General features: G+C 42.0%; 1 protein-coding gene across 1 annotated transcript; it reads left to right on the forward strand.

The window, feature by feature from the left end:
- Positions 1–2317: 2317 nt before the first annotated feature.
- Positions 2318–11848, forward strand: LOC139932777 (neutral cholesterol ester hydrolase 1-like). The gene is made up of 5 exons (XM_071926668.2): positions 2318–2854; positions 4710–4932; positions 6457–6526; positions 7230–7401; positions 8161–11848. The coding sequence occupies exons 1-5, from the start codon at positions 2720–2722 to the stop codon at positions 8779–8781; spliced, it is 1221 nt and encodes a 406-aa protein (XP_071782769.2). The 5' UTR covers positions 2318–2719; the 3' UTR covers positions 8782–11848.
- Positions 11849–14823: the final 2975 nt, after the last annotated feature.

Genomic DNA, 14823 nt, shown 5'->3' on the forward strand with positions numbered 1-14823 from the left:
GGGCTTGGGACTTGAAATCAATAGGCTTACCAATTAAAGAAACTACTAATTTTAGAAAATAAATAAAAATTGATTATAAAACAAAGTTAAATTTAGGCTAGGGCCTAAATTTAAATTTGAGGCCCGTGCAGGGCTCTAGGTTATAGCCATATCCACTCCCCCTGTGGTTGTAACCATAAACTTCAGCCAGTCCAAACCTGGAGGGAAAGAAGCCAGAGTCATTTTTGGCAACCAGTTTAATCATCAAGCAATGTGACATTCATGCCATTTGGAGCACATCTTGATATTGGACTCTGTCAAGAATCTTGCTCACCCATCTGAAGGGGGGAGACCACACCTTGTGGTTGGGTCAAAGCAGGATAATCATAGTAGCTAGGCTGAGAAACCTGCAGCTGCTTGGGCTGGTAGCTCAGCTGCTGGGGGACCTGTGGCTGCCTGAACCTGTAGCTAGGCTGCTGGGGCACCTGCGGCCTCTGTGGCTGCTTGGGCTGGTAGCTCAGCTGTTGGGGCACCTGCAGCTGCTTGGGCTGCTAGCTCGGCTGCTGCTTGGGCTGCTAGCTCGGCTGCTGCTTGGGCTGGTAACTAGGCTGCTGGGGCACCTGTGGCCTGTGCGGCTGCTTGGGCTGGTAGCTAGGCTGCTGGGGCACCTGCGGCCGCCTGGACTGATAGCTAGGCTGCTGGGGCACCTGCGGCCGCCTGGACTGGTAGCTGCTGGGGCATCTGCGGCTGCTTGGGCTGGTAGCTCGGCTGCTGGGGCACCTGCGGCCGCCTGGACTGGTAGCTGCTGGGGCATCTGCGGCTGCTTGGTCTGGTAGCTAGGCTGCTGGGGCACCTGCGGCCGCCTGGACTGGTAGCTAGGTTGCTGGGGCACCTGCGGCCGCCTGGACTGGTAGCTAGGTTGCTGGGGCACCTGCGGCCGCCTGGACTGGTAGCTAGGTTGCTGGGGCACCTGCGGCCTGTGCGGCTGCTTGGGCTGGTAGCTAGGCTGCTGGGGAACCTGTGGCTGCCGCTGGTAGCTAGGCTGCTGGGGAACCTGCGGCTGATAGCTGGGCTGCTGGAGCACCTGTGGTTGGTAGGTAGGCTGCTGGGGCACCTGCTGCAGCTGGTAGTTAAGCTGCTGGGGATAGCTAGGTTGGTACTGACGGTGTGGAATAGGATCCCACTGGGAACGTGGTTCTTCAGATTCATGTTCAGGCTTGTAGCTGGCAACAACTCCTCCATTATAGCTACTTCCCTAGCTAGCATATGAACCTGACTGGTCAGAAAGGCTAGTGCTTTTAACGGTGTTAATTCCAAAGTCAGAGGAGCATAACTTCCAGAGCTGGCTTCAACTGCTGGTTTTATGTCATTGATTGAGCTACTCAAATTTTATGGACATAACCATTTTGAGACCCTGAGCTTGAACTGTAAACAGGAAGTAACCCATTACTCCATGAGGACTCCTCTTTCATATCATCAGAGCCACTGGAGTGAGGCTGGTAGCCTGGAACTGGTTGTTGAGAATCTCCATGCTTCTCAGCATAGGCCCAGGATCCAATGCTGTAAGCTATTGGGAAAACACATTTTAGGTCATACCCAGCTCCTACCAACCTATAGAAGTGGACCAGTCTTAACACAGTGAACTCTGGAACTCTTTTTAAACTGTCCCCTCTTTCCTCATTGATTAATTTGAAACAGGTGGGAGCCTTAAGAGGGGTGTGGTTAATTATCGGACAAGCGAGGTCTATTGCATATGGAATGTGGCCATTGGAAATGGCTGGTATCTCATAGATTTTCAACACCTTTTTCTATGAACATGGCTTTGTGTTAACAAGGCTTTTTGTAAATTTTGAAATTTTTTTAATTTTCCATTCCATTTTCACAGAATTTTCCATTTTATTTTGTCTAAAATATAGTATGACATAAAAAACATTCACCTCTACTCCTCTATTTTTTTCTTTTAAGGATATTGGTTTTATCAATCCAGAATATTCTGGTGTTTATACAGTGAAAGAAAAGGTGAAAAGCAGTCTCTTTTTCTAGATCACAAAAATCACACAATCAATATCCAGTTTTAAACTTTCTTACACATTTAACAGGACAGATGATAGTCATAATAAATAAATACTAATACTACTACTACTACTACTACTAATAATAATAATAATAATAATAATAATAATTGCAGCCAAACATAACAATAGTAAAAAAAATTTTTTTTTTAAAACAGCAGGGAAAAAGGAAAACAATGTAAACAATATTGCACAGTAAGACCAATAAAACCAACAGTAGACTATATAATAGTAAACGTCAACAGAAGTATATAAGACCAGTGCAGAAGTAAGAACAATAAAATAATAGCCTATGTAATGATAAAATGTAAAGAGAAGGGTCTTTAAAAGGGACTTAAATCTAACATATTTAACAATGCTTCCTTATACAATATAACTGAATGTGGCGTCTAAGGAACTACATTTCCCTTTGGCAACTACCGCTTTACGCAACACTCAACCCTGCGTCACTTCCAGAAATCGCACTTCAAGGTCCGCATTTCAAAATAAGACCACTTTCTCTGCATACCGGTTATGAGGCGCCGTGGGAAGGCCGACGGTAAACGGCAAACGGACTTTTATTTTGAAATCAGGGTTCACTACTCCGCGTTTCTGGGTCGATCCCCGAGAAAACCGACGCGATCCCTGGCGAAACTACCGACCGCCGGGGGCAGGTATTGGCCGCCGTGATGAGGCTCCGTTGGGTCGGTACCGTGCTGCTGTCGGCGGCCGCCTACTACGTTTACCTCCCGTTACCGAGCGCCGTGAGCGAGCCGTGGAAGCTCATGCTGCTGGATGCGCTGTTCCGGGGCTTCATGCATGCGGTGAGAAAAAGACGCACCAACTGTAGAGAGACAGGAGATAAACAGATTTACCGGCCGGACAGGTTGATGCTGTTGGACAGTTACAACATGTGTGCTGTTGGTTGGGGGGGGGAAAAAGAAAGAAGATTAGAACAGTCCAGAGAGACACAGGAGGAGAGACTGTCGGAATATATCTGTCTATTCACTTGAATACTAGAACTAGAATAGAATAGGATAGAATAGAACAGAATAGACTAGCATAGAGTATTACACAATAGAATAGAATACAGTAGAATAGAATGCTGCAGGATAGGAGAGAATAGAATATTACAGAGTATTACAGATTGGAATAGAATAGAACAAAACAAAATAGAGCAGAGTAATACAGAAATAGAGAGGAGTATTGCAGAATAGAATAGAATACCATAGAGCAGAGCTGAGTATTACAGATTGGAATGGAGTAGAATAGAACAGAACAAAATAGAGCTGCGTATTATAGAAATAGAGATGAGAATTGCAGAACAGAGCAGAACAGAATTGAATAACATAGAACAGAGCTGAGTATCACAGATTGGAATAGAACAGAACAAAATAGAGCAGAGTATTACAGAAATAGAGATGAGTATTGCATAATAGAATAGAACAGAATCTTTATTGCCACATGAGCAGGTCAGGTGGAAACTGCTCTCAGGACAGTATTATAGAATAAATGGATCAGTTCTGCTAAAAACACATGAACACATAACAGGAAGTAGAGACACATGAAATGGGTAAAAAAACAAAAAACTGAACCGACAACACACAGCAGTGCAAAAACATACTCAGAACATAGAAGAAGACAGGTTTCCATTGTAAACTACTACAGGGATAGTAATCTTTGTTCACGGTAATAAATGATGGCGTAATCCAGTCTAATGTTACGTTGGCAGTAGTTGTGAACTTTGACCCCGCTGCACGCCTCGTGCACGGAGCGGCGCTGCACACGTGTGACGATAAGCTGTAATTCCTCAATAACATGCTCATTTCACCAGCGTTAGACAAAAGTGTTTCCTCGACTTAAGCTGCTCTCCTTAAGGCTGCACTACCAGTCCACACACACCCGACTAACACACATGAATGCAGTAGGACAAGTTTTGACTCACACACACACACACACACACACACACACACACACATTCACACTTTAGGCTTGTTTCTTCACCTTATACTGCTATGCCACTGGTCTGCATAGACGCTTATCTTGCTTACACAATGGCAGGGAGAGGCTTAAAAGTTAAATCGCCATCAATTTAAAACAAATAAATCTGAAGATATATGTAGGCCTAAGTAACAAGTCAATAATAAATAATAGGAGGCTCAAGTTGCACTATAGGCAAAATATTCATGCAACTAGAAGGCACTCGGAGAGCACAAACATCCGCCAACGTGAACAAATCTCCATCTTGCTGTTAAAACCTGAACACATCATTCCTATCACTTAAAGTTCAATTAATTAACATATCCTTAGCATTTGGAACCAAGTCTCTATCTCTGTTAGCTTCATAGTTATGGGTAAAAAAGTGATAATCCCAGATACAGATCATCACCAACAACCAATGAATTGTTCCTTGGTCCAACGCCAGCCAGAAATTCTTTAGTTATGATTGAAGAATAGGTAATATTTTCCAAGTAGTTGTAGTAGTAGTATAGTTTCAGTCGTAGTAGTAGTTGTAGTATGTAGTTTGTATAGCAATTTTCTAAAAGCAATGTTTACAAAGTGCTTTGCATACAATAAAACACAAAGAGACAGTGATGTAAAAGGGTAAATAAAATAAAGTTGAATGAAAAGTATGTAAAATATATATAAATGTGTGTGTGTGTGTGTGTGTATCTCCAGGGCGACGTGGCTCACGCGCTGGGCGTGTGTCACCGCGTCCACCTGCTGAACAGGGTGGTGTCCTGGGTGGAGGTGATCGAGGCTCGCTCCTGCGCCGCCGTTCGCGTGTCCGACTCCGCCCTGGGGGGCGTGGCCACCCGGGTGTTCCAGCCCAAGGGCGGGAACAAGACGAAACGGGGAGTGATATATTTCCACGGTGGAGGATGGGCCCTTGGCAGCGGACGTGAGTGACCGCTGTGAATATTTGGAGGCTGTGGAAAATTAGGAAAGTATAGTGACCAGTTGTTATAGCAAACATGTTTCAATTACTTTAATGTCTTTAATTAATATAATTGTTTTAGTTTTCTTTAGAGCGAACAACAGGCTTCGTCAGGTTTGTTTATCAGTAATGGAACCAGGGATGTAATGAAAGTTTGTGGAAAGGAAAATGTGGTGTGATCGAGGAATGTTCTTTCTTGTATAATACCCCCAAAAAATCGCAGGTGCTCTTGAAGAAAAAAGGTTTTGAGCATCACATGACGAAAAAAAAACAACTTCTGGCACAAGTCACCTTAGTCAAAATAAAAAGCCTTTATTGTAACATGGCTTGTACACTTTAAAACACAGACCGGTTTCGACCTATACAGAGTCAGTTACCATTTGCAGTAGAACCACATTGGAATTGGGGTGCAAGAGCTCAAAAACACATAACAAATCACACAGACAACATATAAAACAGTATAAACAGTATAAGTAAAGAACATAAAATAAAAAGAAACAGACAAATAGCCGCAATGGGATAGTCCGACAATCACCTAACTCGATTTTAAAGTATGCAGGTCTTTCATCAGGGTTCACATGATAGTGGAGTTTAAAAATGATATTGGCATTGTTTTAACAGTTTTAGCTCGGGTCATCACACTTCTGGTGAGTCGGGCTGAAGTCAGTACGTCACTATGTAGCAGGAGACGAGATGGACTCAGGCCAAACTGAAACTGAAGCGCAGGTAGCAGTAGCAACATGCTGCATTATGTACAACCACACCACAGTGCAAACCTCCAGTCACGGGTATATGGTTAAATGTTGCGTTTGATGGTGCTTTTCTACTTTTGCACCGCTTTTCTAGTGAGAAATTTCCCCGGTTGTACAGATGTACAGTATACCTTACTGTACACTTATTGTTTTTACTCCTCAGGCTTATTTGGGGGTGGAATTTGATAAATGTTTTTTGAACTAGCATTAAAAAGGTCTTAAGGTCTCTAAAGGTCTTTAAATTTAACTTACAGAAACCTGTAGTCACCCTGTTTATGATTTGCACTTTTGTTTTGTTTGATTTTTTTTCAGTCCTAATTATCTTCATTCAGATTTTGCTTCAAACATCCTAATTATGTCGAGTCGTGAACCCAGTATCGTGTATCGTACCGAACCGGGAGCTGAATGAATCGTTACATCCCTAAATTAAAAGGATCTGAAACTTAGGGTATTGGTCGATGAGTAATGCAATATGAAGAAATCTATTTCTAATATACAAATGTCTAGTCTCCTAATAATTAATCCAGTAAAACAGCCTGAAAAGGGAAAATAAAAATCATCATTTTGGGGTCAAAGTTCCCCATTCTGCATGTTTACGCCTGTAACAACAGGGGCCACGAGGGAGACATCGCTTCAGTTTTGGGACGTGCTGAAACAGTTGAGAACCAGTGAGGTAAAATACTCTGGACGTTGTGTACATGATATCAGTATCACTCTGCATGTACCTGCTTTACAGGGATGCGATCCTACGACCTTCTTTGCCGGAAGATGGCGGAGGAGCTGGATGCTGTCATCATGTCTGTCGAGTAAGTTTGGGCATTTTGTCCGATCAGAACAAACTGAATAGTTGACACTGATTTTTGAAGGCTGATCTTTGCTTGGATTGAAGCTGCCAATATCTGATATTTTGTGTCAATATTAATTATCTCAAAGTTTGACCATGTTTTTGCCAAATAATTCCAAAAAAAGGACAAGGATTCAATGTTTTCCCCTGAACTTTATTCTCAGCCAAATGGAAAAGCCTCTGAAACAGCATTTGGATCAGCGGTTGTTAATCCTGTGTCATCAAGGCCAGAGAGTCTGCAGGTTTTTGCTCCAAATCAGCTGCTGTAGTGTTTTGGTAGGAACGAAAACCTGCAGACTCTTCGGCCTTGACAACCATTGATTTAGACCGTCATGTGACACTAGAACTCTCCACTGAAACCCATCAAAAAAATTGTTGTTTGATTTTTTTTGCAGCGGGTTGGTTCCCACACCACAGTGGCATCATTTCTCTGGTCAGACATGACTAGGTGATAACTGATTTTTAATAAAAGGCCAATATACAGTATCAGCAAACACATATCGATCTAACCCGACTTTCCCCAACGGGTCAATAATCATATCGGTTATTTGTGTTCCTGTGTTGCCCCACAGGTGGAGCAAAGCACCAACACTGCCAGGGTTAGGGGTTGTGGAGCAATATGTAATGTAACCATGCTGTCTTCTTATGGTGTCTTGTTGCTATAGTTACCGTCTCGCTCCGGAGGCAGTGTTCCCCGACCAGTACCACGATGCGCTGGCAGCGTCGCGAGCCTTCCTGTCCGCCCGGGTTTTAGAGCGCTACAGCATCGACCCGGAGAGGGTGTGTGTGTCCGGAGACAGCGCCGGGGGAAACCTGGCTGCCGCCGTGGCACAGGAGGTACGCCCCAAACAAACACAGACACACAGCATCACGACTCCTCTGAGCACCGGGCCCATGTGGGGAGGGAAAGAGCCAACTCACACCATCTGCTGGTTTGCGTTCAAAGAAAAAAAATCTGCATTCATTTTCCCATAGGGGGATGTTTAATAATTGATATATCAGACTTTTTTACGACACTAAGGCACATCAGCTATGAATGAAATGAAACCACATCATGTTTTTTGCAAAGACATAACAGTGTACAGATACTACTACTTATACAACAGAATAACAGCTGCAGCCTTGCTACTGCGCTGTATGATTGGAGTGGGCCATAGCAGTGACATCATCAGCGTTTTTAAAACATAATATTGCATTTTAATGCTACCAGATCATTTGAAACACAGAGATATTGATCAAGTTTATAGGAAATAGAGGTATAATCACAACTCATGTTTGATGGGCAGTTTTCAACACAAACAGCAGGGGGCGACATGACGACTTCCCCTCCCCACTGGCCTTCTTTAAGATATCAGATATCGACCAGTCATGTCATCCTCTGCTGATATGGCGGAGGTTCCTTCCAGACCACAGCAATTAAATTTCATTTTCTTTGAACATTTTATTTATTCATTTAACTGTTCAATTATGTGTTTTATGGATTCATTTATTTCATTTACATGCCTAATGTATCCCAGAGTTTCCCCTACCAATATTATTGGCCTTCAAAAACCCATACCAGTTTAACCCTAATCTAAATCTCCATTGTCTCCGCAGCTTGGATCAGACAGCAATGTAACAGTTAAGTTCAAGGCCCAGGCGTTGATCTACCCTGTTCTCCAGGCGCTGGACTTCTACACCCCGTCCTACCAGCAGAACCAGGCGGTGCCCATCCTCTACCGGCCCTACATGGCTCGTTTCTGGCTGCAGTACCTGGGCGCCGACGCCTCGCTGGAGCCCCTCCTGCTAGCTAACAACCACAGCTCCCTGGACCAGCCGACCATCGCCGCCCCGACCCGCTCCAAGCTGGACTGGACCGCTTTGCTCCCGGCCAAACGCAAGAAGCATTTCCGGCCGGTCGTCAAGGAAACGGGGTCGCCGGGGTTGGTGGGTGAAGTTCCAGGGCTGATGGACGTGCGGGCGGCGCCGCTGCTGGCAGAACAGGGGGTTCTGGGTAGGACGCCCAAGGCGTACGTGATGACCTGCGAGTTCGACGTGCTGAGGGATGACGGGCTGATGTACGCCAGGCGCCTGCAGAATGCTGGCGTCACGGTAACCAGCGATCACTACGAGGACGGTTTCCATGGTTGCATGGTGTTTGCGTTCCTGCCGGTGCGGTCCAGTGTGGGACAGAGGAGCATGGACAACTATATTCGTTGGCTGGACCAGAATCTCTAGACAACCAAACATTTTCTGGGACCCAAAATGTTCTGGAGCAGAATCTCTGGGTCCTTCACAACTACAGGGAGGGAAAACCTCTTTGAGTATTAGAAACATAATCCATATGGTGGCAGAGTGGCCTAGAGAGAGACCGTCCTGTAACCTGGAAAGTCACAGGTTTGATGTCGAAGTGTCCTTGAGTAAGACACTGAAGCCCTATCTGCTCACTGACTGTAAGCTGCTCTGGATAAGAGCATCTGAAAAATACTTTAGATGTAAAAATATGGAAACACAACCAACAAGACAAATGTGAGTTGTAAATGAAAATCTGTTAACCTCTAGTCAAATGGCCTAAGAAAGTATAGAGTCATGAAATCTAGATGGTGATAGATCTAGAATCAAATAGACCACAAAGCGTCCTCACCGCCAAAACCAAAACTTCTCCAATCAAATGAAACCAAAGACAGTGGAGCTTACATACAGCGATATGAGCTTAATTCAACCGCCACACATTCAATGCAACTTTTGGAGAATGATATCATACTACCTAACCAATCTGGACGGTTTTGGAATTCAAAGGCATTCATTGAGAATATCCTAAACTTTCATCCAATGTACTGAAACCAAACAAGGTTACAGTGTGTGTGTGTGTGTGTGTGTGTGTGTGTTTGTGTGTGTGTGTGTGTGTGTGTGTGTGTGTAGTGCAAGTAAGCCAGAGTTCACAGCTGTGTATACTCAACTGGGTTGTGCAATATTGTATGTTTGACAGTATTCACCATTCCTGGCTGTTCTCTAGCATTACTCTCCAAAGACCACTGTTTCGCAGGGTGAGCACTGACGATGATGATAGCTGTGAAAATGTACGCAAGATTTACTGTATTATCATGAGAGAAGAGGCCGCAGACGGAGTATCATGTATCCCTAACCCACGTCTAATGTAATGAACTGACAGCCTCCGCACATCAGATCAGTTTGGCATTGGGCCCAAGATACAGAGCAAAGAGCAAAGAGTGTAGCAACACTGCACAAATCACACTGGGCTGAGAATATTCATTACAGGGCTTAAAATTATTAAAAACATACACTGAAATATTGAAACCATAACCCTTTCCAAATATCAAGAGGCTGCAAATTTTTGGAAACGGAAATGGTTTCACACAGCTTCCTAAGATAGGGCTTTCTGAAAGCAATGTAAGCAATGCAGACTCTAAGCATTTCCCTTCCCTTTCCCACACGTACACTCACAATATATATAGATATATAGATATATATATTTTTACTTTTTTTTTAAAGCTACATTCACTAAGACTGGAATGTGGACCATGTAGAGTCTGCTGGAACGGCAAATTATGTCCATATTTGACGTAATGTGTATTGTGGTTGATTCTACATGGTCTGCATTCCAGTCTTAATCAATGCAGGTTTAAGTGCTGAAAAAGAAATTATGTAGAAAAACTTGTGTCCACATGTATCGCAATCACAAAACTGAAGCTGAAAATTGCAAAATGATTATTTTTGTCAATATCATGCAGCCGGAGGTCTTTGCTTTGCTAGGACAGGAGGTGTTTGTATAATGGCTGCTGAAGCAGAAGTTGTTGCATTTGTGGTTGATTACACTGACAGAATGAGAGAAAGTGATTGATGAATCAGGATTTTAAAATTAGGTATAGATATAGGACACCAATGGTGCTGCCTGTTGAGAGTGAATGTACCATGAATGTATAAAGTGGTGTGATTTTAATAGTTTCTGTAATGTTATGGCATTAAATAGGGTTACACTATATAAATAAGGTTATAATATATAAATAGGGTTATAAACAGGTAGTTTCATCCAAGCAATCACACATGACTGATCTAAGATGCATTCCAGCAGCGCTGATAAATCCCATAAAGTGGCTAACTGTGATTTATTGGCTGCTATGCCGGTTGTTGTGGTACCTAGGGAGCTAGATAGCAATATTTCTTGTTTTCTCGTTTTTATTCTCATATATGTATACTATTTCAATGGAAACATTTCTGTCAGTACATATGCATTGGTGTAACAGCCATAATAACCTAGAGGATATTTTTTACTGTGATTATGGGGACTTTGGTGGTGCAGACAGAGCTCAGCTGTAGCTACAGAGGGCTTTCAGGTGATGTACCCTAGCAGCCATATTGGAGGTCCTCAGCTCTTGAACAGTGCCAGAGTGCAGCTAATTGTGTTTCTAAACTTGGCCGTCTCGACAGTATCAGACAGACATGGTTAATTTCTGTTTTTGTCTGGGAACTGATCATTTCATCACTGATCCATCTGATTTTGATTGATGTGATTGCTAATATCAGCTTGTTAGCTAGCTAACCATCACTGTCTTGTTGTTAGCACATCTGATTAGCACACTAGCTAACATTCAGTGGCTAATAGCTAGCATTAGCAGTGGCTAGTTGTGTGTAAACATTAGCATTAGTTGCTTTGACAAAATTATTTTCCTGGCTAGTTAGCTAGCTAACAGTTTGTTCAGGTTAACTGAGCTGACTCTTCTCAAGCTACAACTCAGAGTGTTTTGGAGTAGAGACTAGGGCTAAAGACAAGACAGTTTACTGTGTCACAGTAACCAAATCCACCTTATCACACTATTCACTTTTAGTTACTATGCTACTGTATGGATCCACACCAATGACTTTTTCTAGCCTGGTTGTTATACTGTATATTAAGTCATAATTTTCATACAGCCAGTTCTCCAAACGACCTCCAAAATGGCACCAGGCTTGGTTGCTAGGAGATTTGTGATGCAACTGCAAAGCCTCTGCATCACCGTCACGCTCATAATCACAGAGAAGAAAGTCCTCTTGGGTATTGGGTATTATATTTATTGATGAATGTGATGTAATGGGGTTAAATGGGGTGAGTGGAATTTATATTTTAGCAGGAATTTAAATCACTTTGAATGAGACCATCTACTGTATCCGCACAACATGTATCATGTGAAATGTTTATTATTTTGTGATTTATTTATGAAATGATATATTTATAGTGACATGTTTTTTTTGTTTGTCTCTTCTTTTTGCATTAGCCACTAGAATATCAACAATCACACACTAGAATATTAAGAGTAGTATATGAAGAGTTTCATTTCAAAATGATATACATTCCCTTTGAGAATAAACTCATTACTTAGTCAATATCTCTAAAATATAGATCCAGGCACAAAAAGTGATATTTTATCAACTTATTAACTTATCCACTATCCTTTAAAATATAGTATGTTTCATAATGTGTTCCATAAATTATGTTTTAGGGGTAGGAGTCTCTATTTTGTGGTTGATATCTCATTTTGGAATAAATGTCTTCACATACTGACAGGAGATGGCGCCAAATCCTCTTATACTGACATCACACCGCTGAAGCAAAATGTTATGAATACTTCTAAACATTATTTATCCTATGAATCATATGTCTTGTATTCCCTTTCTTCCCTTTTTAGTTTCTAAATTTTATTACTATTCTAAATCTTAATAGTTTTTATATGACGGATTTACTGTTTAATATATTTTTTATATCCTTGGATATCATCCTCTATCAGGAGAGGGGGGGGTTTTTGATTTGTGATTGTGTTTTGTGATCCTGCTATATTGGAGACGAGGACATCAAGTCCAGAGTGGAAGATTTTTGCCAGTTTTCCTCCATCCATCATCCTGGTGAAGAACTGGTTTTACTTTCAGCTCGACTTTCTCTGTTCTCACTGCATCTTCAGCAGTGCCGGCTATTGGAACTAGAGAAACCTGTTGGCTGTCTCACCGGCTTTCTGTTTCTTTCTTGGTTTATTCCCTCTGTCTCTCTCTCTATCTCTCTCTCTCTCACACACACACACACACACACACACTCATTCTTCAAGTCAAAGCCTGCAGAGAAACAGAAACCAAACCCATCAAATGATTGCGTGACAAACTGTAACATACCCATCGGATCACATGATCAGAAATGGTAAGAAGAGGGTGAGCAGCAACATGCTTCTTGCAAGATAGACAGCTCTGTGTGTGTGTGTGTGTGCGTGCGTGTGGATGTGTGCACGTGCATGTGTGTATATGTGTGCAGATGCAACACACCAGTGGTGGAAAGAGAACTAAAATGTCCTACTCAAGTAGAAGTACTGTTACTTTGCTGATATTTTACTGCAGTAGAAGTAAAAGTACCGGTGTAAAAATTTCCTTCAGTAAAAGTAAACAGCGTGTGATTTAAAATGTCCTGAGAGTAAAAGTTCCTGAGTTCCTCTTTAGAACAGAGAACGTTGTTAGCTGTGATCTTTTCCATGTGATTCTAACAGGAGAGAGGTCAGAGTTCAAACTAGATTCTTTTCACTGGAAACATTAGAAACGACAAAATAAAGTGCAGAAACAAAGTAAAGTCAGATTCCTCTTCTCACTGTGAATGGATCCACAGTTTGATCCAGTTTCTGCTGCTGATGGAGAGACACAATCTGTTCTGTGGTGGATGGGATTTAAAATGGACTTAAGTACAGTAAAAACATACTTAAGTAAAAGTAAAATTACTGGCTTGAAAAAATACCTACACAAAAAAGCAACTCAATTATAGTACATAAGTAAATGTAATTAGTTACTTCCACCCTTGCAACACACATAGCTGTGTTTTCGTGTGTGTGCATGTTACTGCGTACATGATTGCAACATACTGTACACAGCAGTGTGTGTGTGTGTGTGTGCGTGTGCGTGTGTGTTTGCCCACGTGTATGAACTTAAGTAGGTTAAGGCGTGAGCATGTGTGTGTTTGCATGCCATTGGTGGCCAAACCTGCATCTGGAGTGCCACAGGGCTCGCCTGCTATTTGTCCGCTCTAATCTAACACACTCCATTAGTGTGCGATTGGCCATCAGGACTTGATTAGCTGAAGCTGTGTGGGCGGCGGATCACTGAAGCAACAACACATCAGCACTCGCAGTGTTCGCTGCCAAACCGGCCGTGTTTTGCTGTGGGAAATTACCCGCTCAGCGGGGTGAACATGCACATGTGGATGCACAAGTTCTGTATATCAGAAGTGGTACAAGTACACACATTCCTTACTCAAGTGAAAGTGCAAATACTCATCTGAAAATATACTCTGGTAAAAGCTGAAGTACCATTTCAAATCCTTTACTCTCACTATGAAGCCAAACCCCTTAATTTTATACCTGAAATGTCCTTAATTTCACCATAAACATCAATTATCCATTAAAAATAGCAATGGCTTTAAAAAAAAAAAAAGGTAAGGGCTAGTATCATGGGTTTTTAAGGCATCTATTCATGGGTTGATGGCAATAATAATTAAGGGATTTTTTATGCCTTTTATGTGTGGTTAGGGTTATTCATGAGTTATTAATGTAAAGTTCCTGTCTCCCTGAATTTTTCATTATATTAGAGAGTAAGGAGTCAAAAATGAAGCGGGTGTTTAAGGAGGTTTTGATTGGGTCTCCTCCATTAATAACTCCCTTAACCAATTTTAAGGGGATTTTGCATGAATTATGGGGTGAATTCATGCAAATTAATGAAAATATAAGGGATTAGTGGTTCGTAGTGTCAAGTCAAAGTATAAAAATACATGATGTTAAATTGACTTGAAGACTAAAAGTAAAAGTAGCTCTCTAAAAAGTCATTTCTAATGAGCTAAACTGGTTTTCAGATTCTAGCAGCTGAATTCACTAACGTTAATTCTTTGCTCTCTTGTTGCTTCTCTCTTCTTCCTGTTGCTTCTCTCTCTCTCTCCCTCTCTCTCCCTCTCTCTCTCTCTCTCTCTCTCTCTCCCTTTCCCTCCTTTTTGGTGTCGCTTTGCTGAACAAGCAGCCGATCACATTTGGCTCTTGATCAGCTGCTTCTGGGATGGAAGCCGTCTGATGCAGAAAATTTAACTAAATAAAAAAAAAAAAAATCTGTTGATGATTTCCTGAGAGTAACACGTTTGTTTTGAAAATGTAGTGAATAGAAAGTATAGATTTTTCTTTTGAAATGAGGTGGAAAAACTTGAGTAAATCTTACTTACAAGTACAGTAATTAAGTATTTTTTCTGGAGTATAGGCCTATATACAGCGA

Source organism: Centroberyx gerrardi, chromosome 22 (genome assembly GCF_048128805.1).
Source record: "Centroberyx gerrardi isolate f3 chromosome 22, fCenGer3.hap1.cur.20231027, whole genome shotgun sequence".
In the NCBI taxonomy this organism is placed as follows: Eukaryota; Metazoa; Chordata; class Actinopteri; order Beryciformes; family Berycidae; genus Centroberyx; species Centroberyx gerrardi.